Source organism: Rhea pennata, chromosome 2, assembly GCF_028389875.1.
Source record: "Rhea pennata isolate bPtePen1 chromosome 2, bPtePen1.pri, whole genome shotgun sequence".
NCBI lineage: Eukaryota > Metazoa > Chordata > Aves > Rheiformes > Rheidae > Rhea > Rhea pennata.
The window spans coordinates 22,504,413-22,531,570 of record NC_084664.1 but is presented as its reverse complement, the minus strand read 5'-3'; the positions used below and the strand labels follow the sequence as shown (position 1 = coordinate 22,531,570).

The following is a 27,158-nucleotide window of genomic DNA, read 5'->3' as shown; positions in this document are numbered from 1 at the left end:
TTATATTAGCTTTATTTTAATGGCTGCAGCAATAATTGATTCACAGCTTTTATTGTCTTGATTATATATATATGTTTGGGTTTCAGACGCATTTATATGTACACATACAAACACACACAGAGTCCTGAATTTGAAAAGAAACAAATTTAAAATACAGAACTGTTATGTCATAGAATAATATTAATGTTTTCCAGTATTAGACATCAGTAGAATTGACCCTAAATCAGATTTTCTGGAAAAAAACAAAGCCTCTATTTCAATTTTGCTTTTTACACACTTCCTTTCTTACAAAATTAGTCATTTTCACAGAAACTTCTCCCTGATTGATGAAATAGCCACATTTACTGTGATACACCCAGACCTGCATTATCTCTGTTTCCTTGATCTCTGCCACAAGAGTAGTGAAATAATACTGTAGTAAATGTGGTTCCATTAGTTCCAGAGGGTATTTATCTCTATAAACCCTCTCATAAAATAGCTAGTTATGATAGAAACTGGCTGAGACTTTAGGACATCATTTATTTCACTCTTTCATCTCAAAATAGCATCCAATGTATCTTAAATCATTCCTGACAGATATGTCTAATATCTTTGTATATCTCCAGCAATGATCCTACAGCCTTCCTAGGTAACATATTTCAGTGTGCTTATAGTGAAGGCAGAACAAAATACAAATTTTCTTAGGTTTATAAATGTCCCTCTTTTTCACATTCCTTTCTTTTCTGTACTAATCTAGGATGGATACTGGGCAACTGATATTTGTGATAAGAAACTTGGCTACATCTGTAAAACAAAGCCTTCATCCCAGTCCTGTGAGGAAGAGAAGATCAAGGATCCAGGCTGCCAGAGAGTAAATGCTCTCTCATAAATAAATTATGTTGGGAAGAATTAAGAGGTTTACTGTTTCTTGCCTTTTTAGAGTCTTTCTGTTTGTCTGTATCCTCTAGAGGATCTACTCCTGAGGAAACCCAGTCTTTTCCCACTAGCGCATTATGAATATATTTAGTATAATTTTTATTTTTGTTCTGCAAATAATTAAGAAACACAGTCAAAATTTGTTCACATGTAAATGAATGCCCCTTTCCCTCCATTCCCCGGAGACATTTCAGTAAGTAAGTTTTGCAAAAAAAAAAAAAAAAAAAAAAAAAAAAAATCACCTTATCAGAAGATCATTAGATCTGCATTGGTCAGCACAAACCTCTCTAATAGCAGAAAGAAAAGAGGTGGTTTTAGTGATATCCCTATTCTAGCCTCCCCATAACTAAGCACTGAGTGCCTTCCTCTTGGCTCTGAAACTCACCAGTTCCCTTGAGTTAGCCATGGCAGCTTTGGACAGCTGCACTTATACGGGAACCCACTTCAGTACTGAAATATATATATATATATATTTTTTTTTCATTGCACTAGACCCTGCAACTCTGGAAGGCTGGAACTGCAGCTTCCTCCGGAGTGGATCACAGGAGCCTGGGGGAGTTTGCATAATCTCAATTTACAGGGCACTGGAAAGCTATAGCAAATAGCACAGTCAAATTTTTCTTTGAAAAGTCACGTGTAGATAAAAGAGGGAAAGAAAATAAGATTAAGATCTTAATAGCATCCCTTCAATGAAAAAAGGCCTTCCATGGGAGCAAGCAGCAACAAAATCCAATAACTTTTTTTTTTTTTGTTATTATTAATGGATCTGCCTAGTCTGATCTTATTTGTAAACTTAGAGCAACAAATTTAACACCAAATACTTCTATACAAAAGAGCAGAGCTAATTTCTACATGGCAGTCTCTTTCAATTTCACATTAATAACCTTATGTTTTCCACAGGGTTGGAAAAGGCATGGTATTCACTGCTATTTGGTGGGCTCTGCATTTGTAACGTTCTCAGAGGCAAATAAGACATGTGAACAGAGCAAAGCACATCTAACTACAGTGGAAAACAGGTAAGAAAGGTATCTTTTTTCTACTTCCAGATCTGTGCTTCTGATGCAGAATCTTGCAAAACTTGTCCATTTTTTTAACTCTTGACAAAGTGTTTTACTAGGGCTTTTCAAAAGTATTCAGTATAGTAAGCCAATTAAAATGATCCATGCAAGGAAAAAAAATACTAAATGATTTAAGGCATTTTACTCAACCTATTTTAACAGTATTTTTTTTTTTTTTTTTTTTTTCCCCAGGTACAAAGAAGCGTAGGGCTACTAAGGAAGGGACTGGAGCATCTTTTTATGAGGAAAAGCTGAGAGATCTGGCCTGGTTAGCCTGGAGAATAGGAGGTGGCTGAGAGAGGATCTTATCAATTGTATAGGTCCATAGGTCCTTTCCAACCATTCTGTGATTCTGTGATTCAACTCGTGTGAGTTGAGCCATGACCTGTGGTATTTCACAGAATGGAGAAGAAAGGAAGGGAGATGCCTTTGGCTGAAAGGAGGAAATTGTCCTTCACCAAATTCTTCTAACCTCACTTAAAAGCTTGCTGAGGTTTTGCTTGAATTTCATTCAGAGGTGTTTCTCTGGAGTCGTTCTGGCATGACAGGGATACCTCCATTTGCATCAGTTAGATTGACATTGCAGGGTAAAGTTTGGTTTTGAATATTGTTTTCCTCTTCAGAAATGAGCAAGCCTTTCTGGTTAGCCTGACTGGACTGCGACATGAAAAATATTTCTGGATTGGTCTCTCAGACATAGAAGAGCAAGGTACTTTCAGGTGGACCAGTGGCGACACTCCTCTCTTCACACACTGGAATACAGCCGTGCCCGGTATGTGCTGCAGAGGGCTATTGCCTGTGACTGGAGTCCTGCTGAAATCTGAGCGCATTTCTGCTTTCCACCCTGTGGTAGTCTAGAAATGAGAGTAGGGACTTCTGTGCTTAGAGATGTAGGTGACTAACATCATCAGACCTTGTGTTTGGCTCCAGGACAACAAACGCAGTCACAGCTCAGTATCACATGCTGTGTAATTCAGTCACCCAGTAATTTGCACAAAAGCAGATTTTAGATGGACAAGATTGAAGTCAATGCTATGCCGGTCTAACAAGATCTATAGTCTAATTTTTTCATTTTTTTAATGCCAATTAATAACAGTTCATCAGATTGAGAAAAACAATTATCAACAGAATACTGGACCTACAATATGTGTATGTGAGAAAACTGCAGAAAATTTCCAGCTGTTTTATATTTCAACAAAACAAAAGTGTCTGACTGAAAACGCTTGCCTTGACACTAACTAGTTATGTCTTTAAACAAGCTTGTTAGGTTTGATAGTAGTTTCTCTGAAACTGAATCACCTCAATATTGAGAACTATAAAGCAGTTGTCATGATATCTGCTACATATGTAAATAAAATCAAATGTTCTTTGCCTTGTGATCAGTGGCAAGATAAGGAAGATATATGTTCTAATTTTGTGAATGTCCTTTTTTGGCAAAGCTGTGTCTTTGAGATTTATTGGCCCACCTCTGGGCTATGGTGGTAGGTATTCAAAATAATTGTATATCCAGAGTTTCTAGTCTGCACAACCTGCATCTCCCATTTCATTACTGTAATTGAAATTGAACGGAAGCAGAGGTCTGATCTCTTAGAGAGCAAATGGGTTTTGGTTTTACTCATTTCATTATATATCACAAAGGAAAAGAGCGGGGCTGTGTTGCCATGGGAACTGGAGTTGCCGCTGGATTATGGGATGTTCTCAGCTGCGAGAAGACTGCAAATTTTGTTTGCAAACAGCGGGCTGCAGGAGCGCCAGCGCCCGCTGCCCCCGCGCGGGCTCCTGCCGCTGCCTGCACCGCGGGCTGGGACGCGGCCCCCCGCGCCGGCGCGTGTCTCAAGGTGAGTGCGCGGCTGGGCCCCGGCAAGCCCTGGCCACCCGCCCCTTGGTCGCCTCCTGCCCACACTGGGTCATTGCTTGCAAAAGGTCTTCTCCGTGGTATTTAAGTACAAAAAACCCAGGACATAAACACACCAAATATAAGGAAACTTAGCAATGAAAAAAGCTTAAAACAGTGAGAAAAGAGAGAGCTAGGCCTATGCTTTCCTTTATTTAAATGCCAGGTGAGATTCTCATCTGATTTGTTGACTTCCAGGAGTCTCAGATTTCGAAAAAATGTAGTATCGTATCTCAAGACTTGGCAGGGTCACTTGCAGAGGACAAGGTTTTCTAAGAGAAAACTTATGGGAATCTGGCCCTACACCAACCTTTCCTCACGGAGCACATGATATTTTCAGTGATAATTCAGATCCAGATTCAATTTGACATTGGTGACACTTTAGCAAGTAGAAAAAACATTGTGTATTCTCTTGAATTAGTTAAAAATCTTAAGAATGTCTCCTTTTTGAAAGGAAAAATAGTTAAGGAAAAATAAAATAAATCTAGAGAAAGTATGTACCAAACATTACTATTCCAAATCTTTACTTAAGTATCCTCTTGCTTTGTCTCCTGTGACTCCACTTGTTGGATACATAGAGATGTTTTTAGTCCTGTATTTATAAATATCTCAACAGTTCCCCTACATAATATGCACCATTAATTATTGTTACCAACATTATTTGTTCTGCCATTTACCAAATTGCTAACAAAAAAACCCGTACAGTCTACATTATTAATGCTTAGTATTGTAGGGCTTGACAAGTGCTATGTTGCCTCAATATAAGATTGGTGCTAGTGTGACACTGATTTTAATTACATATGCAATTATATCTTATTATATGTTATACTTTGTATGTTATATATAGTAATTTTTTATTAAATGTTAGTTTTGTCTTGTTAGTTTTTTGTTAGGGAAGGAAACCAAAAGAAGTCTTGGTTTGAAGCGGAAGAGTTCTGTAGAGAAATAGGAGGAAATCTGGTTACAATCAAAACAAGAGAAGATCAAGTTCTAATATGGCAGTTAGCATCGTGAGTACTTGCACAACAGTTCTTTTTCATGTTAATACTATATTAATAAAAATTGCTTCAAAATATATACAGAATTGGCCACATGGCTGAATAAAAAAATACTTTGTAAATGATAACTGAAATTTTTCACTTGGAATATCAAGCTGAAAGCTGATTTTTTCAAAAAAATTTTATCTTGAATATTTCAAAGTATTTTTTACATTTTTGAATTTTTCATCACAGTGTTTCATCAAAGCTGTTCTCCATATTTGATCAGCTTTATAAATGTTTGTCCCTCTTCCAAAAGAGCAACACTAAAGATGTTCAGCTCTGATTATGTCTTTTTAAAAACTATTATATTACAATTTAAAATTGTTGTGTTTTCCATGCAATTCATATTTTAATAGATGGATTCAAAAAAACCTTTCAGCTATAGTATAATGTAAATCAAAATGCACTTAATGTGCAGATTTTCTAGTTATTGACTGAAGACTCCTGAAATCGAACCAGAATTCATTTTCATTTATTTATGCTAGCATTGTCGATGCCATATTCTACCCACAGTGCAGCAATTATAGCATTTCCCTCACCACCACAGCTTAGACCACTACATCTTGGTTGCATTCTTTAAGATAATATCTCAAAGTGCCAGTGGCTGCTATCTCCCATGTGCTTCCATCTCCAGTGTGTCTGTCATCTCCCCCTTGATACAGCATGAAGATATCTCAGTGGTATGTAATGTACAGATAGTTAACAAAAGCTGTGCTTCAGATAGTGGTGAATCCAGGATTAATTTCTCAGACAGATTTAAAAATGTGATATGGAAAAGCCTTTGGCATCTCTCCCCTCGTCATTTTGTCTTTTATTATTGTGCAAAGCTGAGTAAGCTTTGTTTGTATGTTAAGTCTCTGGGAAAAGAAATCTTTCTGATCTTTCTATTTTAATAGTTCTTGAGAACTATTAAGAGTACTTCATAAGAAGTTCCAAGAAAAAAATCAAAGCAGTTAAGAAACATTTCTCACTATTTTTCTTAGCTAAATTATATTACAGAATCACAGAATGGGTAAGATTGGGAGGGACCTCTGGAGATCATCTAGTCCAACACTCCTGCTCAAGCAGGGTCACCTAGAGCATGTTAGACAGGGTTGCATCCAGGCAGGCTTTGAATGTCTCCAGAGAAGGAGACTCTACAACCTCTCTGGGCAACCTGTTCCAGTGCTCTGTCACCTTCACAGCAAAGAAGTTCTTCCTCATGTTCAGATGGAACTTCCTGCCTTTCAGTTTGTGCCTCTTATCCTGTAGCTGCACACCACTGAAAAGAGTCTGGTCCCATCCTCTTGACACCCCCCCTTCAGATACTTATACACATTGGCAAGCTCCCCCCTCAGCCTTCTCTTCTCCAGGCTGAACAGGCCCAGCTCTTGCAGCTGTTCCTCATAAGAGAGATGTTCCATTCCTCTAATCATCTTTGTAGCCCAGTTCACTGGACTCTCTCCAGTAGCTCCATGTCTCTCTTGGACTGGGGAGCCCAGAACTGGACACAGTACTCGAGATGAGGCCTCAGCAGGGCTGAGTAGAGGGGCAGGATCACCTCCCTCCACCTGCTGGCAACACTCTTCCTAATGCAGCCCAGGATACCGTTGGTTTTCTTGGCCACAAGGGTACATTGCTGGCTCATGGTCAACTTGTCATCCACCAGCACTCCCAGGTCCTTCTCTGCAGAGCTGCTTTCCAGTAGGTCAGCCCCCAGCATGTACTTGTGCCTGGGGTTATTCCTTATTAGGCGCAGGACTCTGCACTTGCCTTTGTTGAAATTCATGGGGTTATAGCACTATATTTATGTTTTACCTTTGCTAAAACCTCTTTCCACAAACTCCTGCTTCCAGCCAAGAATTATGCCACAGCCACGCAGAGGGTGCCTGAGATAGCTCCATACCACTTCATCTGTCCTTTAAATTACATTAAATACAACAAGTCTCATCTCAGCCACAGACCACAGATGCAACTCCTTGACAAAGGGTGCAGGCAGTTACCCTGTCTGTGGTCCAATAGTGAACTTTTAATGGCATGGAGAACCAGCTCTCAATTCAGATGAGACAGAAGCAGCATGTTTGCCTGCTCTCCAGCATTTATATCATGGTCTCTTTTTCTACACTTATGCATCTATATTGTATGTTTTATTTTAGGGATAAAGGACTGAACACTCAGGCTTTCTGGATAGGTTTGTTTCACTTAAATCCTGATGAGGGATTTACCTGGATTGATGGTTCTCCTGTGAGTACTTATTTGTTGGATAGCAATTGCCTTTCTGGCTTTTATAATACACAAATTTTCATCTTTTTATGGCTTTTTTTCCAATCTCTTCTAAATTTTTGCCAAATCTATGGCAGCACTTTATCCATCAGCTGAACAGCTGCAGTGCTAAATGATGGCACTGTCTTAATGCTCTAATGGAAGCACAAAAGTGCCTCTGCCTCTGTCTCATCCCTGAGACAATGCCATATCCCATCTTCTACTCTCCGTGTACTTGGGTTCTTCATAGCACCCCGGAATGACACTGCTTTGTGTCAGTCAAGAGAAGTCAGGCTACCAGCTCTGTAACAGAGAGAGATAAACATGACTTCTTCAGTCCATCAGTTTTTCCTCCATCAGACACATGCTTTTCTATATAATAAGATCTTTTCACTTCCTTCGGTGAGTGATGGGAAAGGTGCTTAGGGTTCCATAGTCCTCTGAAAACCCTCTGAACTCCTATTGATCCAACAAATGAGGTACTTGAGAGCTTGAAATTGTGTGATGATGGCAATCTCAATTACTCCCACTCAGCTCAAAGCATGTAGAGATATATTTCGTAATAGAGATGTATTTCTAACACAGGTAATTTATGAGAACTGGAATGAAGATGAACCCAACAACCATCAAGAAATTGAACATTGTGTGATGTTTAATAAATCACCCCAGATGCGCTGGAATGATTTGAGCTGTGAACATTTACTTAATTGGATTTGTGAAGCAAAAAAAGGTACAATTACTTCCCCATTGATTTTGAGTAATAAAGACAAATTCATAAACAAATTGTATGGATTTAAACAAATTGAACAGAATAGGGATACTGAGAGTTGTTCTTTGTTTTAAAACCATGGAAGCAGTGGGAGGCAATACATAAAACAAGAGGAATGAATTCTGATGTTTCAATTATACTCAAAGATGCAGGAGGTTAAAGATATCCCTATTATGTTATCTCTGACTTTATCTCATTCTGCCATGGATGGGCTGAATAAATTTGCAAGGCAAAGATACTCATCTCATAGCAAGAATCTCTCTCCTTTTGTCTCTTCCCTGTATTTTTACCTGCTTTGGGCTTACCCTGGAAAGCCAAAGAGGCAGCAGAAAAGAATTCCCTGTATAGAGGAGAAAAAAGCTTTGGTTCCCGCTGAGAAACAAGTAATGGGAACCAAAGAGTCGATCAGTTGCTATAGGAACCAGTAAGTCTACAAAGGAAATCAGAAGTAGAGAGGCTGATGTAACCTTGAATGACTCTAGCTCTGGGGAGGTAGCAGGGCCCTAACACCAGGCCCTCCAGCACTGTGGGGCTGGGGCACTGGGCCAGCTGGGTGGCTGCATGGAAGCCCCACTGGGGTGCAAAAGGGATCTGGCTATGTGCCCGGGGGGGGGGGGGGGGGCAGCTATCGATGGGGAGAACTGGGGACTTTGTGGCTAGGGAGCCAAGTGAAAACTGATAATGAAATAACTTGTTTTGCTTGCTTGGTCCTATTTCTGTGTCCCTGCTTTCTGGTTATGAGTCAGATTCTTGTATGCATCTCCATGGAGCAAAAGTTAATGATGAATTTGAAAAGCTACCTGAAATTAAAGCAAAGTTGGGTGCACACAGGAGACTGGAAGGAGTCATGATGGGGAGAGAAAGGCAGAATCAGTTACGTAAATAGCACTGAAATGATCCAACATTTGACACCTCTGCTAATAACCAAACATTCTTAAACAGTGAGTAAGGCACTACACTGTCATTGGAAAATTGTTTACTCAAAAGGGAGGAATCACTGTTTCTTTGTGGGTAGATTGGTCATACAGATGTACCATCAAAACATCGACTCTGGCTTGCAAGCTCGAAGCAGTATATCCTGTGCTGCCCTTTTCGGCATGCTGAGAGTGCCATTTTGCAAAGATGTGGCTCTCAGCTCTTGAAAAGATTACTCAAGAGGAGTTCAGAAACTACGAGATACAGACTCCAATCAGTTCATCTTGATCCTAGATGACCTTTTAGAATTAAAATTTTTTTTAAAGAAAGAATTAGACCTTGTAGTTCTGAGTATGGATTAGATGGTGATCACAGATGCTCAGCTGTTAATGCCCTAATTTTTAGTATGTAACACCATTATCTGGCCTGGTGTGCCAGGTGGTTGGTGCATAACATGAGTTGGTGCTCACTGAAAGACTTCACATGCTGCTCCCAAAAGAAGGAATTGTATTGGGTGCATTTTTCATAAAATCTCCACTGCTGGTGGTCATCACTGCATTGCAAATTCTAACAGGTGAAGGGCAGCACAGTGAGAGCAGGAGCCCGGCAAGCGCTGGTGCTTCCTGCTCATTTCACAAGGTAACAAACATCCGATTCAACATCCCCAGCAAATTTGCCAGCAGTGCTAATCACCTATAATCTCAGGTTAGCTGCCTGCTTTGGGCTTCTTGAAGAATTAAAAAGAAAGGAAAACTTTTCAAACTCTCATTTTGTGACAATTTTATTAAAGTTTCTTAGTTAACGTTCATATTGAAGACTTAAATCAAATTTTAGTTGAGATGACAATAAAGATACATATTCAATTAAAAGATATTAAACGTTATACAGAAAGTGTGGAATTTTATGATTAAGTTAGGATTAAAAAATAAAATCCAAACAAGATGAAGTATGTAAATTCCTCATAAAGATATCTGGATAATTTTAATGCTATTCTTCACTGACTGCTTAAGGAGAAAATGTTGAAAAGCTCCCCACAGAAAAAATAAAATTCTTTGTCATTTGTTTGTTATCTCTCATCTTGTTCCTGTCACTTCTTTAATAATGTGTTCCTCTCTACCAAAACACAGAAGAAATGGAGAAAGATATTATCAGAATCGGTGGTCTTTGTGAAGAACAAAATAACAACAAAAAAAAGTTGAACTACTTTTGAGGGGCTATAGCTGGATCTAGGTCTAGCAACCGGTTAACGTCCTCCTCCTGGTCCATCTTGTAATATCGTAACTGGGATTAGGGATCTACTGGCTCTCCAAGTGTTTCCTGGCTCTCTCCAGGACTCTTGCAATTTTTTCCAGCACAAGCCAAGCCATCAAGATAGTAGGAATTAGGCACTGGAAATGATGTGGGATATTAATGAAATATCAGCATTAAGCTTTTGGCATTTGTGAACAGTTTGCCATTATGTAGGTGAGCCTGGGAACTGAATATATTGAACGGATTATGCTGCCTAGCTCTAGTCCCTAGAGTATGAAAGAAATGATTAATAGCATGCTAAGTAAGAACATGAAACACTTTTCAAAACTGACATAGGTTTCATCTACAAAACATTTTACGGCATATCCTGAATCATTATAGTTCAATACTTTTGGAGATAGGTATGCAAGTTGTAAGGATGTACATTTTTCAGTAGATAATTGTTTCTAAATCATAAATATTTTTTACTTTAATCCTGTGATGTATCCTCTAAAATCTTAAAAATTCATTCGTTAAGTGTTAGTTTCTTTTTCTCTGTTTTAAGAAGCATTCATAACTGCACGAAGCAAATCTATCTGTATTTCTGTATTTGGAATATTGCTCATGGTGACATTTTGTGTTACAGGTACATTGCTAAAACCTGAGCCAAACAACAGATTTGGTAGGTTTTTTTCATCTTTCAAAGGAAAGTTTACTGTATAGTTCTCAGACCTTGTACAGATTCGTTATGTATGTAATGTATATATGCTCCTTCATTTCAGAATATGAAGTCACTGATGATGGATGGATTATATATGGAGATAAGCAATACTATTTCAGCAGTGAACATGTCCAAATGGAAAAAGCTCGGGGAATCTGCAAGAAAAACTTTGCAGATCTTGTTGTCATTGAGAATGAAAGTGAAAGAAAATTTCTTTGGAAATATGTAAGCACTCAGTTTACTAATCGGCTAAATTCAACACAATGAGCATAGGCACTTTTGAACCCATGAAGAATTTCACTGTTTTGCATCTATTCACTGTTTGGTAAGGTAGATTATTGCATTGCTTTTGTGCTTGTGCTTAAGATTTCTTTTCAGTATCTAGTACAAACCAATGATTTCTACCTCACCTGCTCTGGCAATCCAAGGACAGGGGGACTTTGGCTGAAACCTTCCTGTTGGGTTGGCCCATGTGGTTGAGATCAGCAGCCACCAATGCTGATGAGACGTTTCCAAATTCTCAAGCAGAGCAACTGAAAAGACAGAGAACAGTCTAGCTATTAAGTTAGACTATAGTCCTGAACTATTGTCCAACTTTATTTATTTAAATGGTGATATATGAGTTTGGGACTTTTAAAGAAACTACTTTTTTCAGGTAGCAGAAAATGCATGTGAATGTTAAGAATGTAGGGAAGGCCAGTGGAGGACAAGGTTCTCTTCTAAGATCTTTATGCTTCAGCATAGTTTTTCTGTCCTGTCCTCTCCAGTGGATTCCTCTCTCCAGAATGTTCCCAGTATCTCTATTTGCCTACTTACAACCTGGTTTTAAACCTATAATATTCTTGCTTGAGGCCAAATCCTGTAAAAAAAAAAAAAAAAAGAAGCGTCCCAGACATAGATAAGAGCCTTCTAAGTTTTTTTGCTTGATAGTGAGGAACTGTCTTTATTAATGTAATCTCATTTGGTTTAGATTTACAGGAAAGATGAGAAGAAATATTTCATTGGCTTAGTTGTCAGCTTTGGTCAGAAGTTCAGGTGAGAAAAAGAAGAATATTAGAACTCGTAATGGACAACAAATGATAATTTTATCCTGCTCTCTGGGAGCATTTGTGTATGCTTTCATTTTGCAAGTTAATAACTATCGTGCAAGTGACCTCTGGACAGATTCCAGAAGAAACTTTGGATTAGAAGTACTAAGTTTTTCTATATTTGAACAAAGTAGTATATTTTCTTCCTGGAGAACAAAAGCAATAGAAGTTCATGTGTAAAACTCATATCAGTGTCTTATAGTGATCTGAGACTTGAGTTAATCACCCAAGCAACCCTTCTTAGAAAGTGATACAATGGATAATTTTTGAATGTTATTCAGCTGATCTATGTTAGAAATCAACCTTAAAACAAAATTAACTCTCTTGACTGGATCTCCGATGTCTACAGAGAGAGTCCAGGATGTTTAGATAAAATCTAGATGCAAGCACATAATCAGACTAATCCCCTAGCTCAAGTTCTGAGAGCTGGAGGCAAGAAGCAATAGCAACATCTCATCCAACAGCTTTCTGAGATCCCTGCTAGGGAACATGTTTTAGAAATCTGTTTGTAGAAGGCTTTCAGAAGGACATTCTTCTGAATGAGAGGGAAGTCCGTGCACTAGTGAGACCTTGCGGTTTCTGTCTTCCACAGACTGCAAGAAGACTCTCCTTTGAGTATGACATCTTCTATACAGCCTCTGGCAAAATGGGTCATTGATGAGGTCTTAACTGGGCTAGTACAAAGCAGATGGACATGAACATGGACACTGAATATGTAACTGAGGATAGCTCCAGGATATGTAGACCTTTTGTCCTCTGGTGATTATTGATACTTTGCTTAGCTCTTTTGCCAAACCGTCCTAGCGACTTTAAAAGCTGATGAAGACATCTGTCTGGCAACCACTGTCCCTGTGTTTCTTTCAGCTGGCTGGATGAGACCCCTGTGAACTATGTTGCCTGGGCTCCAAATGAACCCAGTTTGGCAAATAATGACAAAAACTGTGTGATAATGTCAAAAGATTTTGGTGAGTAAAATAGCAACAGGAAATGAGAATTTTAAGATGAATATGGCATCAGAAGCTAAAATGTTCACCACACATTTAAATCTGAGGCTACCCCATGAGCAGGTAGTTAAACAGTAGTGCAAGGTTTTCATAACAAGTATGTTGCAGTTTTAAACTACTTGCACCACCATTATTAGAAGGCAAACGCCCTACGGGAGAGGGAAGACTTAATCTGGGCAAGTAGTGTAGATTGCAAATGTTTTATCTGCCTGCAAGAAATTTCATCTGTGCTTTATGCACATTGTCTGGGGCTCATCACTGTGACAGAGGTTTCAGAGTTTTGGTCAGTCATTCCCTCTATTTCGTTTATTTACAGGCTTTTGGAAAGATATAAGCTGTGCTGTGAAAAATGCCTTCATCTGCGAAAGGCACAACTCTACTTACTCAGTGTTTGCTCCTACAGAACTTCCACTTTTGGGAGGATGTCCTGAAACTTGGCTTTTGTTTAACAATAAGGTGCAGTAACAAATCTCAACAGTATTTAGCAGATCAACTATATGTAGAAAAAAACTGTAGCTTTTACATAACTGTATGAGTTTTCTTGTCTTTTACACCAATTCACTAAGTGCTATTCTAATTAGCAGTGTAGCCTATTTTCATGATGTCAAGTGTTTAAATTTCAAAGATGTGATCTTGAGTATTTTAAATTACCATAACTTCTGTGAATTGCAACATGCCTTTAGCCACAGTTACTTTGTCATTTTCTAGAATTTTCTCTCTATTTCAGACACACTTTCTGCAGGGGAATACAGTTTTGTTATCCTAATCTGTAAATGTAACCGCCTTTTTCTGAGTAACTCTAAGTAGGAAAAAAAAAGAAAGGTCGCTCTTTTCATACATAATCGGATATCATAACAATTTATCTTAAGCTGAGTAACACAAACAGCAATAAATGTCAGCTCAAATGTGAAAAACAAACATTTTTTCTGCTAAGTTAAGCAAAAGTACACCTGGCAACAGGAACTTCAAAAAAACAAATGAAAAACAGAGAACAACCTCCGAGGGAATGGATAGGAAAAGTGTTTATTCTTTAAAAGGGAGAAAAAAAGGGAGAAGCAGCATATGCCAGTTCAAAATAAATTGCTCCAGTGGCTCAGAACTTGCACAATTATAGAGATGATCTTTACACTACTATTCAGCAAAAAAAAAAAAAAAAAAAAAAAGATGCTAATATCCCATGCCAAAGAGCAGTTTTTCTCTAACTGTTCTAGTCATCCTGAATGCTTTCATATGCTTAGATTTTAACACTAAGTCTTTGACATATAGTTGAAATAATTTGATCTGAGAGATGCCTACTATGGCAGCAATATCAAAAGCAAACTATGTAACAGTTTCATCAGTTCACACAAATTTTTTTATTCCTTGTACTTAAATATCTCCTTCATATGTAATACAGAAGACACATGCTGTACTTCCTTATAAAATAATAACTTTTAATTTTCATTTTTGATTTTAGTTAAAATAAGTCACCTAGATTCAAAAGACAAAAGCACTCATGCTGTTATAAACTTGTTATAATTAAATATACAAATATAAAGTCTGCCAGAGACAAACTGAGAATTTTGTTATTTTTAGTTGTGATGTACAACTACCTCAACCAGAGTATAGATTCTTCAGAATATAAAGACAAAGAGCATACAAAAAATGTGCTCAAAATTTTGTTCTCGATCTAGCAATAGTTTCAATCCCTCAAAAATTCTTTTTTTTTTTTATCAATTTGACCCAAAATTTCTATCCATATGGAAATCTGCTTAATTCATCAATAGCTTTTGGAAGCCACCAGCTCTTTCCCAACACTGTGTGTGGATGGCCCACACACTCGCAAGCGCTGTGCACAGATCGCTGTGATTAGCTGTACCTCCTCCTGGCTGGCTGAAAGCACTGGCATTTCAGGAGATCCCCCATCTGCTGCTCTTCGCATACAGACATTGGAACTGAACTAACAAAATCCAGTGCCTTGAATTCTCTTTAACACCTGAAAAGTTGTCTAATCCTTTACTCTCTCCACAGTGTTATAAAATATTTGGATACAGCGAAGAAGAAAGACTGACCTGGCATGCTGCAAGAAGCACTTGTATAGAATTAGGGGGAAACTTGGCTTCTATACACAACGAACAAGTGCAAGGTATGACATCCAAATTTTTTGGTACCAGATGAGAAGCCAGATAATTTCACCAAAAAGATCATAATTATTATTTAAAATTATAACTGTGGCTGCTGTTATCAAGTGTATTCCTCTCTGTGCTTCACAGTTTAGACATAGGAACCCATCAAAATTCCTCTGAAAATAACAACTCGGCTGCCTCCTTTGTGCTGGATCTCAGCATCTGACTACTATATGTGTTGATGACAGTGCACAGACCATCCTAGGGAAATAATTGTAGACTCAATCAAGACAGGGATTGTAAAGATGAATACTCATGGAGTCATATTGCAAGATAGATTGGTTTCCCCATCATCACCTTTTTTTCTTCTATTCCTCCTTTTCTAACATCAGGAGGATCTACAGAACTGTGTTGTCACTGGTCACTAACAGTTATCCAGGGAAAGGATATACAGAATGGTATTACACAAAGGTCTGTCTTGACTACAGTAATATTCAGTATCTTTTTAATCACTCCAGCTAGTCATATAAGCATTGCATCTTTGGATCACATAATGACAGGACATGAGGGAGGGCAGAATTAGAATATGAAATATTCTTAACAAATCTCAGAAATCCTGGGAGAAGAAGAAGGATGTACTTGAATAACATTCTGCACAAAGTTCTTTACCTGACCGGGAGTAATCATTTGCACAACATGATGAGGAGTAACTGAAAAGGATCTAGAACTGGACTGCAAGCTGAACATGATTCATTATGCTGTTGAAAAAGAAAAAAAAAAGGCAAACATCTTATGGTGTATAGAAATGGGTGTATAGTCTGCATAACCCATGAAATAGCCCTTCTGCTCTGCTAAGCACTAGAAGGACCTTACTGGAGTGGCAGTCAGAGCATGGGATTGACCACTCAGGGTCACCAGGGCCCTCACCCACCTATTCTTGTTGCCATTCTGCTGACAGAGCCCCCAGGTGCCAGGTGCAGCCTCACATTGCCTGCCAGGCACACATGACGTGGACATGGGTTGTCTGGGCAGAGAGAGGAGGAGGAGGAGGCAGCAGCAGCAGAAACCTGCTGTCCATATCCCTCAGAAATCTTAGCATCTCTGTTCAGCCTTCCTTGCTCACCTTTGCCTCTCCAGAGCACTATTGACTTTTGCAGCACCTTTCCTTTTCCTCTGGAACTCGTTTTTTGTTGTCACGAAATGGAATTTTGCCCCACCTAAAGATGAAGGCTAAATAGCCTCCAGACCTAAAGAACCTCCTATGAAGAATGACCTGGAACTGCTTCATGCAGAGAAGAAAAAAATGAAGTGATGTTATGACACTTCTCAACTCTTAGTAAAAGAGTAATGTGGAAGGAGCAGAACAATCTGTTCCCCATGGCCTTGGAAGATGGGAAGATAGGATAAACAGTAATGGACTTAATCTGCCCACAGAAACTTAAGTTAGACAGTAAACAAACATCCATCAGAAATAACCTCTGTATTGTTGATCTTGAGGAAGATAGGTCAAGACTTTCTGAGGCCCCTTTTAGCCCTAATTTCTATAATATTTCCAAGAAGTCCATGAGTAGCATTTTTATAATGAGAACTTCTCCTTTTATATTTTAGTGAAATCAAACTCCTTCAATTAAATTAGACATTGTACTGTCTCTTTTTGCTTTTACCAGTAGCCTAAGAGATACTAAACTGATATTTGCAATATTTTTGATAGTTGATTGGTTGGGTTTTTTTTGGATTTTCTTTCACTCTGAATTTGAAAATGGCGACTCTTCTGCTACTTACTCTTTCTTTGCTTTTTTTTTTTTTTTTTTTTTTTTGGATAGCCTTCTTCACCCTCCTCCTAAAAGATATCTCAGATGAAACCTGGATTGGACTGAATGATATTAACAATGAGGGTACATACCTTTGGACAGATGGAAGCTTATTTGACTACTCAAAGTGGGGAAGCCAATTCCCATTTAGAGATAATTACATTGAAATGAATTGGAATTTTATTACGATACAGGTAAACAGAACAATAGCAAAAATTTCATAACTTTACAGACTCAAGTGTAGTGTAATCAGCTGGACCTCTGTCTTACCTAGGTTCTTTATATTTCAATGGCTTAAGGTAGAAGGCAACAGAATAATATTACAAGAATCAACTTATTAAAGCTGTGCCAATACATTAATAGGTTTGTTTAAAATCTGTATTTTAAAATTTTTTGCAGAAGTCTAGAACTGCAGGAGGGCTGTATTGTAATTATTTTTGGCATTAACTGGAAATATTACCAGAATTATTAGAATTTACTAAAAATACTCATTATTCCTAAATGTGCTTGGTTTTTACTTTGTTTCATTGCCTCTCCTGATGCAGCATGAATACAAATGAAAGCTTAACAGTTCTGTGTGGATTACCATGCACGATATAGTAAAAATAGTTGTGATGCACTGTAAGAAATTTTTTAAAACTGACAAAAGTTCTTGTACTAATCTGCCAAGGAGATTTCATTTGCTTCAGGTATAAAATGCAATACATTTCTATTCTAAAAACCGATAAATGAAATAAGAGCCAAAAAAATATTTTAAAAAGAGCCTTAAAAAGGTCTCTAAAAAGATTAGAGAAAACTATTAACTTGGCCTGCTAAGATGTCTCTCTGTTATTTTGCCAAGCATTTTGCGGTTTACCAGCTACAACTTTCTTTTTAATTTTTCCCTAGACTGACTGTATTGCAATGATGAAAAGATCTGAACATGAAGCAGGCTACTGGGGAAACACGGACTGCCAACATAACAAAAGCTATATTTGCCAGATGGACAGCAGTAAGTGCTATTTTTCCCCTGCTTTGGTAGAGGACATTTACCGACCAGTCTGAATTTAGAAGTCCTCAGTTTTAACTGGGGTTAAGGAAATTCATCTATTTTCCCTGCTCAATCCAGACATGAAAACAGTTCTGGGATAAGGATTATAGAAAAGTTCTTGTTTTATGGCCTCTCCCCTACCAGCATTCACAGAGGCTGAATTTACTTCCACTGTAGGTATCTACCTCTGAACCAGCCGCCTGCACACAGAGTAGAAACTTTGAAGGCAAGATTCACCTCACCTGAGGTAAATGTCTGGAGCAGGTCAGAAGAGGCCTTCAAAGTGCACTTTTTTATTGACAGCAAAATAAATTTAGCCAACTAGCACAGATGTAGGTACCTGAATTAGGTTATTTTGTAAATGTGAAGCATAAAGACGAATCCATCGCTAACCTCCACCACAGGGATCTTAGCTGCAACCTCCCCCTCCCAGACAAGCCTTTCTCCACCCACCAAAAAGCCCCCACACATCCTCCCCTGGAGGGCTGGGTAAGGTGAGTTAAATCAATTATTTTGTGGTACGGATTCTGGCAATGCTTTTTAGAGCAATACCGAGATTAATCAGAAGGACGAAACTGCTACATTTCTTCTTATATCCTCAGGCTGGGAGAAACATCCGGAATATATTTGCACCGCACAGTCCACAAGAAGAGAAAAGGGGAACTGCTGAGCTAGAAATACAGGAACTGTCCTGCAGCTAGAAATATAGGAAGAAGGCACATTTGGGCCAGATGTTTCAAGGCTCTGTCCCATGCAAATGCAGAAAGCTGCACAAGGGAGTCACTGGCAAAAACATTTTGTTTTTGTGTGTTCCTGAGACTATATGAGCAAGAAGACAATTTTTTTTCTTTTCTGTCTGCAGCTCTAGGTCTTTATGCCTCCTACTTACAAAGATACCATTTAAGGCAGAATTGTAGTTTCATTTTTTACTTTATCCCAAATGTAAAAGAAGAAGGAGCACATGTATATGTGACTATATATGTAGCCAAATATTTTTCTTAGAATGAAGTTCATCCTCAGTTTGAGGCTGAAGTGATCCTGAAGTGATATGCAGAGACTCTGTGCTGTGCTTCTGCTTGGGAGGAGTTTCACCGACATTGTGGGAGGGAAACCTAGAGAGAACTGGAGGGAGGATTATTGTGTGACCACTATCCACATAATTTTCAGCTATACTTATATCTACAGATATAAACAGTAAATTCTCTGCCTCTCCCTATTTCCTAAATGCATTATTTACATTGTAGTTGCAAACACTTTAAAATATCTGTCTTTTGCTTTTAAAATAAAAAATGAATTTAGAAGATGCTTTTGTTGCCACACTATATTCATCTGTTACTCTAAAGTAATACTGCTACTGAGGCAGCTAATAGTTATCACTGTTCTGCTTCTCTTCTTTCCTCCTTATCTCTTTCCTACAGAGCCTGAATTATTTCATTCGACACCTGCTCCAGAGTCCGAGTTCATCCGTTATGATAATAGCAGCTATTTAGTCATTCCTTCTAAAATGAACTGGGAAGAAGCAAGGAAAGCCTGCAAGGAGAAATCTTTAGAGCTGACCAGCATTTTAGATTATTACAGTAATATATTTCTGCTGCTGCAGGCAGCGCAGCGTGGAGAGCCCCTATGGATTGGTCTCAACAGCAAAGTGGTAAGATTAATACATCGACATGAAGTGTGGTTAAACGCTATGGTTTGATTACAGGCTGAATGTAGAACTGTAGCGTGAATAGACTTAGGAAACTAGGATGAGAAGATAGCATTCACTTTTTTTTAACTTTGTCTATTTTAAAAGCATTAAACTCCACCTTAGGGAATGGAGATGTACATTCGACTGTAGCTGAGCTTAGAGTCCTTATGTGACAGCCACCCTCTGCTCTGCTGTACCTGAGCTCAGCAGTTCTCATGTTCCTCGTGGTCACATTGCGCCTGGGGGTGACCTGACTCCTCCAGGACAGGTATGCATCTCACCACCCTGTCCCATAAGCGACTCAGCACCACCAGCACTTGGAAAGCATCACTTGGCCTTCAAAAAACCTTCATGGGCTGTTACAGCATGGAAAGCATACTGTTATGTATTACTTTCACATTACTGAGTCCTGATTTGATCAACATTTTAACAGTACTAGCACAGATGTACACTGTAGCACTGAGCTTTACATATCACTGGGAAAATGTGCATTTGTATAAATCCTCTTACCTGAAAAAGAAGACGGAAGTGCAGAAACATTATATTAAATGTGTGTTCCAATTTTAGACTGGCTACTACAGATGGATGGATAATAGGAAAATCAATTATTCTAACTGGGACTATAGTGAACCGAAACGGAAAATAGCCTGTGTCTATCTAAGTCTCCATGGGGCCTGGAAAACAGCACCCTGTACCGAAAAACATTTTTCTGTCTGCAGAAAATCTGATGGTAAGCTATGATGATGCTAATGCTTTAGGTTTTAAGGTAGAAACCTCACTGAATCTGCTTAGAGTAAAAAACATATTGCTAAATATATATTAAGGAATAATGAGACTGTATATGTAATGCCAATACTCTTATTTTTGCATCAATATCAATTTATTTTCGTGGAGCTGTCATTCATCATTAGAAACCCTGCATTTTTATGGGGCTCAGGAGAAAACTGCTGTAGAATTGCAATGTTGCAGACAGAGCATACAGATCGTGGGAGCACTACACTTTTTACTCCTTTATAGTTTATAAGGTGAATATTTTTGCTGACAGGAAATTTATGGGAAGGATTGTAATCAATAAGATCCACTGAGTATAAAATAAATTCTGTACCTTCAAAATAGCAGTGTTCATACAGTGGTTAAAGCTTCAGTGTTATTAGATTCTAACAACTGGAAAAAGGAAGACTGGTTTTATCTGGTTATTAATGTGATCAGCAGTTTCTGGTGACTGTGGCTAATGTTAAAGTGATGAAAAAAGGAGTATCTTTGTTAGAAAAAACAGAAGTTCATATTTCATAGTGATTGCACAGACTTCAGTGAGGAATACTACAATTAAAGCACACACAGACAAACCTAGGATAGGACTGAACTTTTGCTTCCTCACTTGTACAAGAGCAACTGCTGCTGGCTGTAGCAACACAAAGGTTATGGACAGTCCGAGTTTCTTTTGAGTTGTTCTTGTGTAATTTTGATTTAATTTCTTTTCCAGATCATGGTCTGAACTTGATTCATTTGCAACTTCTACTTGCTTTAGTTAAAAATGCATGTGCCAACTGACAACGTTACTAGTTCATGCTCTAACATCATTGCTTGCAGGAAAATGTGGAGCCGCTATACATATATCTCATGAGAAACAGATTGTTCCACATAGTGCCCAAGTTAAAGCCATTCAGATGTTTTCTGTTAGAATTATTATCTTGAGAAAAATATTAAATTGGGAATATCCGTAGTAAGTAACAATTTAGAGGATATGTCACTTAAAATAAAATTGTTATTTGAACCTATAGAGGATTCTCTTCATCTTTTTCTATCTTTTAGTATACTTTTTATTTATACAAAGTTGTCAGTTATAGAAAATACACTGGAATAAAAAAAATCAAACTCTCAGATTTTCTTGAGATAATCCAAGTTTGATTCAACTGGTGAGACTGAAGAGTTCAGCCTTGTATTTTACTGCTCAGCTGTGACTGAAGAGTGCTGTTCCTCACTGTCACTCCTGATATATTCACTGATAATTCTAGTTATGTGTGATGAAGATTATTTTAAGTACTTTTAAGAATGGTGGGTTTTAAACTTAATTTTATATCTGAAGAATTTCGATCTCCACTGACAATAAAATCCACAATATCTCATTTCTTGTAGATGTAGTTCCTTATGATCTTCCACAAGAGATTGGCAAATGTCCTGAATCTGATCACATCTCTTGGATTCCTTTCCAAAGCCACTGCTATAATTTCAATGCCAATGAAATGAGCTGGGCTCAGTCTGTGACCGAATGTGTTCAATTAGGTAATTATTGTTTTTATTATTCAGAAATAGGATTTCAATTTTGACCTAAGAATTCGCTTTTTAAAAGCTTTGAATACTAATGCCACAAAATGTACACAGATTTAAAAGAAGAAATCAATGTCTCATTTACTTTTCATCATTAATGCTGTTTGCTTTTCATTTAGGCTGAAACTAAGGTGATCAATTTTCCTAGTTATTTTTTTTTCTAACCAGCTGCGTTCTGTTCTAGTGCTGTTTTACATCTTAATTCACAAATTTTCTACTTTTAGTGGGATTTTAAAATGGTTTAGAATGTTTCCAGCCTTATGCATTGTTCAGGATCTCTGTGCCAGGAACAGAAGTAAATATCACAATGACAATCACTTGTTTTTCACGTGGGGTAGGTAATCTAACAGGGGGCTGCCTGCACTGCCTGAAAGCCCTCACTCTGCCAGCAGGACTCCCTGGCAACCTGCAACGCAAAGGGAAGGCAAAGACCTCCCTCCTCTCTCACAGCCAAGCCCATGAGCTCCTCCTTGGACCTCGTCCACCAGCAGTGCTCAGCTGTGAGGCAGCTCATCAACACTTCGCTAGGCAGTGAACAAACAAGGAGAGCACTATGCTGCTCTGAAGAAATTGATCCTTTTGTTTCAGCTCTCATTAGGTCCTCTCAGCCTCCTTCCAATGCTTTCATTTTGCCACTATTGCTGGAAAAATGAATCCCTTTGAATCCCGTGTTTGTTTGCTGCACAGTTTTACATGCCACACAACATCCTGTCAAATCCAAGAAAAAAATAATCACCAGTAAATTCTAATTATGAAAAATATTATTCAATTGCTTGAAAATAATGTGCTGTTTGCCTGTTTTGAAAGTTTTGAAATCATCTTCACTGCGCTGCAATGAAAATCATGTGTCTTTCATCTGGGACATCACTTACAAGCTACGCTGTTCCCCTGCCATTGAACACTTCTTTCTTGTCCCTAAATCTTAGCTTACTCTGTACAAGCAGGAAGAGGTTTTATTATTAAACTTATCCTGCATCAAAGTCTTTAACTGCCACTGATTTCTCTGATAGGAGATACCTCCTGTTTTCTAATGTATTATAGGTGGTACTTTGGCTTCCATAAAAGATCTGGCTGAATCAAACTTTTTAGAAGATCATGCAGACTTATTCACGAGCAAGACAAGTGGGTTTTGGATAGGAATATACAGAAATGTAAATGGTAATTGCTTTAATTTCTTTATATAATATTTACATAAATGGCCTTCATTGAATTTATTGAAATATGATTAAGATATGTTGTTATTTTGAGGGGAAAGATTCAAGTACAATAGAAATTATAAAGAAAAATTTCTGAAGCAGTTGAAAACAAAAAATAGATACATAGCATCTGATTTAAAAAATCTTGGAGGTTTAGGGTCTTATCCAATAAGTGTGAATGGTTGTAGAAAATAAATTCTGCTTGGCTTCAGTTTTGGTTCCTGGTTATTGCACGGGTCAAACAAAAAGGCTGCAGCCAGCATGGAGACTGGCTCAATGCAAATTTCTTGTATTCTTTTTCTAGCTTAGTAACAAAGATATGGAAAGGTGATAGGAATTTCTCTCAAGAGGTATAACACAGAACAGACCCATTCTTAAGAAAGTAGGACATCAATTATGCACAGTTACTTCTTGGCTGCAGCGTAAAGAAGAAATCACAGAGGTCCATAGTCCAGGACAGGCACTGTTCATCCTCCCCTCCTCGTGGAGCCTTCATTGAGGACATCTGCAGTTCCTGGCCCGTGAAAGAACATTTTTTCTGACGAGTTGGCTCTGTTGCCTAGTGGGGACCCTTTCCTGTGTGCTCTGACCTTCTCGTGGTCTGGCAGCCCCCATGCAGGGCTGTGTGGGTCCAGCTGGAGTCCACAGGTTCACACCAGGCACAATCATTCCTCTCTGTAAAGAGAAAATGAGACTGTCTAGAAATGGCCCTTTTGGAAAACATGTAAATGGAAGAAAACATGCCTAGCCTCAGTCCACTAGCAATCATAAAGGATTTTTTTAGACTTATTTTAACTCATTGATACATCAATATTTTTATTTTAGAGGCAAAAAGAAATGTTCGAATTTTAACTAAGTATATGCTTAAGCTTTACAGTAAAAGCTGCTTGATTTTCAATGAGTGTTGCCAAAATAAAAATTTATGAATTTCAAAAAATAGCGCAGTTTTATCAGGGCTTTTTCAGTTTGAAGCATTAGTCCCCTAGACAAAAATATCATTCCTTAGACAAATATATAGGTAAAAAACTTAGCTACAAGTGTCAAAGCTGTGATCATATTCTAGAAAAATAATTATTTTAATAAAAAATTCAAAGGAAATAAAATGTATTAGAAAATAACCACAGCAGGGATTTTTTGAAGTATGTAGTAATGTTTTATTAGACTGACTATAATAATAAAATTAGAGAAAAACTAATATTAGTGAACATTTTTGCTGAATTAACTGTACTATTGCTAACATTTGCCACACCAGGGAAGCTGCTCTGGCAAGACAACACTGTGTTAGACTTTGTCAACTGGGGTGAAGGACAACCCTCAGATGATCAGCCTGATTACTGCGCAGAAATGTCTGCGTCCTCTGGGTACTGGAGTATCATTCCTTGCTCTTCCCAAAGGGGATTTATTTGTAAGAAACCAAAGAGTAAGTGGAGTGTTTAATATTTGCTTTTGACATTTAAAGTTCTGTTTTAGTAGTAATAACACCATATGATCATTTTGAAAAGAGGCACATTTTACATCACATAAAAGGATGTATTTACAAACTTTTACTTATCACCTGTTTATAGGATTCAGACAAAAATAATATGTAGATGTAGAATTATCCTTCTTCTGGTCTTCCAGAAGACCTGTTGCGTACTATCTGTACTGTTTGTGTTTTATTGCTTCATAACTTCAGATACTCTTGCATTCTGGAACCATTATTCAAATAATAACAAAGATTATCAATATTTTCTGGAAAACTTTTAAACTATTTTCTGATTTTACTCCCCCCTAACATACACACACTTTTTCCTGTTAACATTCCTGTTCTCTTTTTATGGAGCAAGGGCTGCCTCAGTAATTTGCTTTTCTTCCTCTTGCTGTGCTGTGATACATGCTGTTCCAGTGAGGGATGGATGAAGCAATTTCATTTAAGTAATAACAGAACGGAAGCATGATCCAGAGCTTGTAAAGTGACCTTTGAAAAATAGTAGAAGTATTTTGATTAACATTTTTTTTTAATATCGTGTTTCTGCACAACTGGGCACCATCTGCTTTGGTCAGGAAGCAGAAATATCAGAATATGATGAGCCAAGCAGCCATGTGGTATTTTTGAGTTGAACTGTAATTCTGCAGAAAAGTATAATTTCCTGTCCTATTTCACAACCCAAAAGATCTGAATGTTTTGAGGTTCTTTTATGCTCTGTCCTTTCTCCTACCAGACCAAGCAGCTGGCGGGAAAAGCAGATGTCCACAAATGTTAATACATTTGTGCATTAGAGCATTTTCTAAAAAAATATAATTCTCCTTTTAGAGCGATTCCTAATTTTATTTAAGTGGCTAGAGCAATACACCTTACAGAAAGCTATTTTTTTGTTACCAGAAGTTTCAGAAAGCACAAACTCATCATCAGCATATACTTTAGTCATCTGAGTTTGATTGTGGCTGCCCCTGTGTGCAATGCTGAGGTGCGGAGTGTTTCCTTATGTCCAGCTCTCCAACAGAAAGATTTTTCAGAGCAAACAAACATGTTGCAGTGAGTCCTGCATCCTTCCAAGGGACAGCTGAAGAGGCGCGTTAAGAGGCGCGCTCATGAGCACAGCAGTGTTTTATGCATTGCAGTACTCCTGGTGGAGCAGCAGGCTCTTCACGGCTTTCTGCTGCAGTGAAATGTGCACTCTGCCTCTCCATGTGGTTTTTCACTAGCAGTGATCCCACTTGCACCCAGCCGCTGCCCAGTGCACCGTGAAAAATCTTGCAGATGGCGCCCCCTTTACACAGCCAGCAAAACTCCATACGAAAGCCTGAGCTTATAAAAGTAGCTATAGATGTAAATGAATTACGGACACATTAAAAATCTGCTGAATCTTGGATCTTGCTGTCCTGTGTAGCAGAGGAACTGGAAAACATCCTCAGCACTTGATCATCTCACCCTAAAACTTAGGTGGTCTCTGCATGGGAAACGCAGGAAATGCATGCGGAGCCAATAAGGGAGGCAAGGTTTATTAGCAAGAGGAGCACACAGTCCTTCTACCACAATCAGAACCTACTTATGCTTGGAAATTATTTGCTTATCAATAAAGGAGAAGAAAGAAGGCTTCCACGAACCATCACAATTCCATTGCAATGAATATCAGCTAAAGGTCAATTGTATCTTTCCATCTTAATTTAGTAAATGCATTTCCAGAAGAGATGAGGTAACCTTGATATGCAGCATCACATGTTTTGCTGACCATGTAACTGTAGTTACATGTGACCTTTTAAGATTGTAACTAGATGTTTTTCATTATCTTTGACAGCTATACTTAAAGCAACTTCAGTTACTCCAGCAAACGTGAAAAGCAGGCACTTCTCTTCCTTCTTATAGTTTAAGAGATATAAAAATAAATATTTGGGTTTTTATTAATTCATATTTATAATTTAATTTATTCTTTGTATTTATTTATATTCACTTAATTTATTTAGTTGCCATTAAGTTCAATTCCAGTATAATTTAGCAGTATCTATGAGATACTTATGGCATCCCAGGATGACAAACCCATCACTAAATACATTGGTATGCTGATCATCCCCTCTTTGCTCCGTCTTTCACACACTAAGGTCTGTGAGGGGACTGACAGAGAAATGCTAAGATAGATTTTTAAGAGAAATCTCATTCTGAAAAAGTATATGAGAATATCTACATTTTAATAACGTCTTTGCCCATAGTCCTACCCTTGCCCCAGCAGAACCATGGAAGAAGGCAGGAGGATGCTGAGATTATACTCTGTTGTCTTCATAAATGGTTCCAGAGTAATATTAATGTAAATGGGGGGAATATCAGACAAATAATTTTCATTAGTCTTCATATTTATTTATGGCTATAGTGGACCCACTTTTAACTGCTTTATATTTATTTACAGATACCAAAAAGGACAAATCACATGGTCACAGCACAATCTGGCTGCTACTTACTCTCGTCCTGCTTATTTTAGTAGGAACGACTTTCATGGTTTATTTCTTATTCAAGATCAAAAAACAAAGCAACCCTCAGAGAGAGGTGAGGCAGCGCAGCGCACTACTAGAATACAGCAATGCTGTAACTGGAGTGGGCGATGAAAGTGATCCTACCAATGACAAAGAAAAAAATGAACACAGCGTTGTCTAA

General features: G+C 38.1%; 1 protein-coding gene across 1 annotated transcript in view; it reads left to right on the top strand.

Moving 5' to 3' along the window:
• LOC134136845 (macrophage mannose receptor 1-like) overlaps positions 1-27,158 on the top strand; it is a 35,028-nt gene extending 7,870 nt beyond the window's left edge. Inside the window, exons 8-29 of the mRNA XM_062569057.1 lie at positions 737-850; positions 1,816-1,931; positions 2,597-2,745; positions 3,612-3,811; positions 4,750-4,877; positions 7,043-7,130; positions 7,734-7,878; positions 10,709-10,744; positions 10,845-11,008; positions 11,754-11,818; positions 12,736-12,836; positions 13,192-13,331; positions 14,886-15,000; positions 16,804-16,985; positions 17,680-17,782; positions 19,240-19,469; positions 20,076-20,238; positions 21,645-21,791; positions 22,878-22,994; positions 24,285-24,452; positions 26,311-26,352; positions 26,914-27,158. Of these exons, the coding sequence (XP_062425041.1) occupies positions 737-850; positions 1,816-1,931; positions 2,597-2,745; positions 3,612-3,811; positions 4,750-4,877; positions 7,043-7,130; positions 7,734-7,878; positions 10,709-10,744; positions 10,845-11,008; positions 11,754-11,818; positions 12,736-12,836; positions 13,192-13,331; positions 14,886-15,000; positions 16,804-16,985; positions 17,680-17,782; positions 19,240-19,469; positions 20,076-20,238; positions 21,645-21,791; positions 22,878-22,994; positions 24,285-24,452; positions 26,311-26,352; positions 26,914-27,158 (2,958 nt within the window). The remainder of the gene's footprint in view (positions 1-736; positions 851-1,815; positions 1,932-2,596; positions 2,746-3,611; positions 3,812-4,749; positions 4,878-7,042; positions 7,131-7,733; positions 7,879-10,708; positions 10,745-10,844; positions 11,009-11,753; positions 11,819-12,735; positions 12,837-13,191; positions 13,332-14,885; positions 15,001-16,803; positions 16,986-17,679; positions 17,783-19,239; positions 19,470-20,075; positions 20,239-21,644; positions 21,792-22,877; positions 22,995-24,284; positions 24,453-26,310; positions 26,353-26,913) is intronic.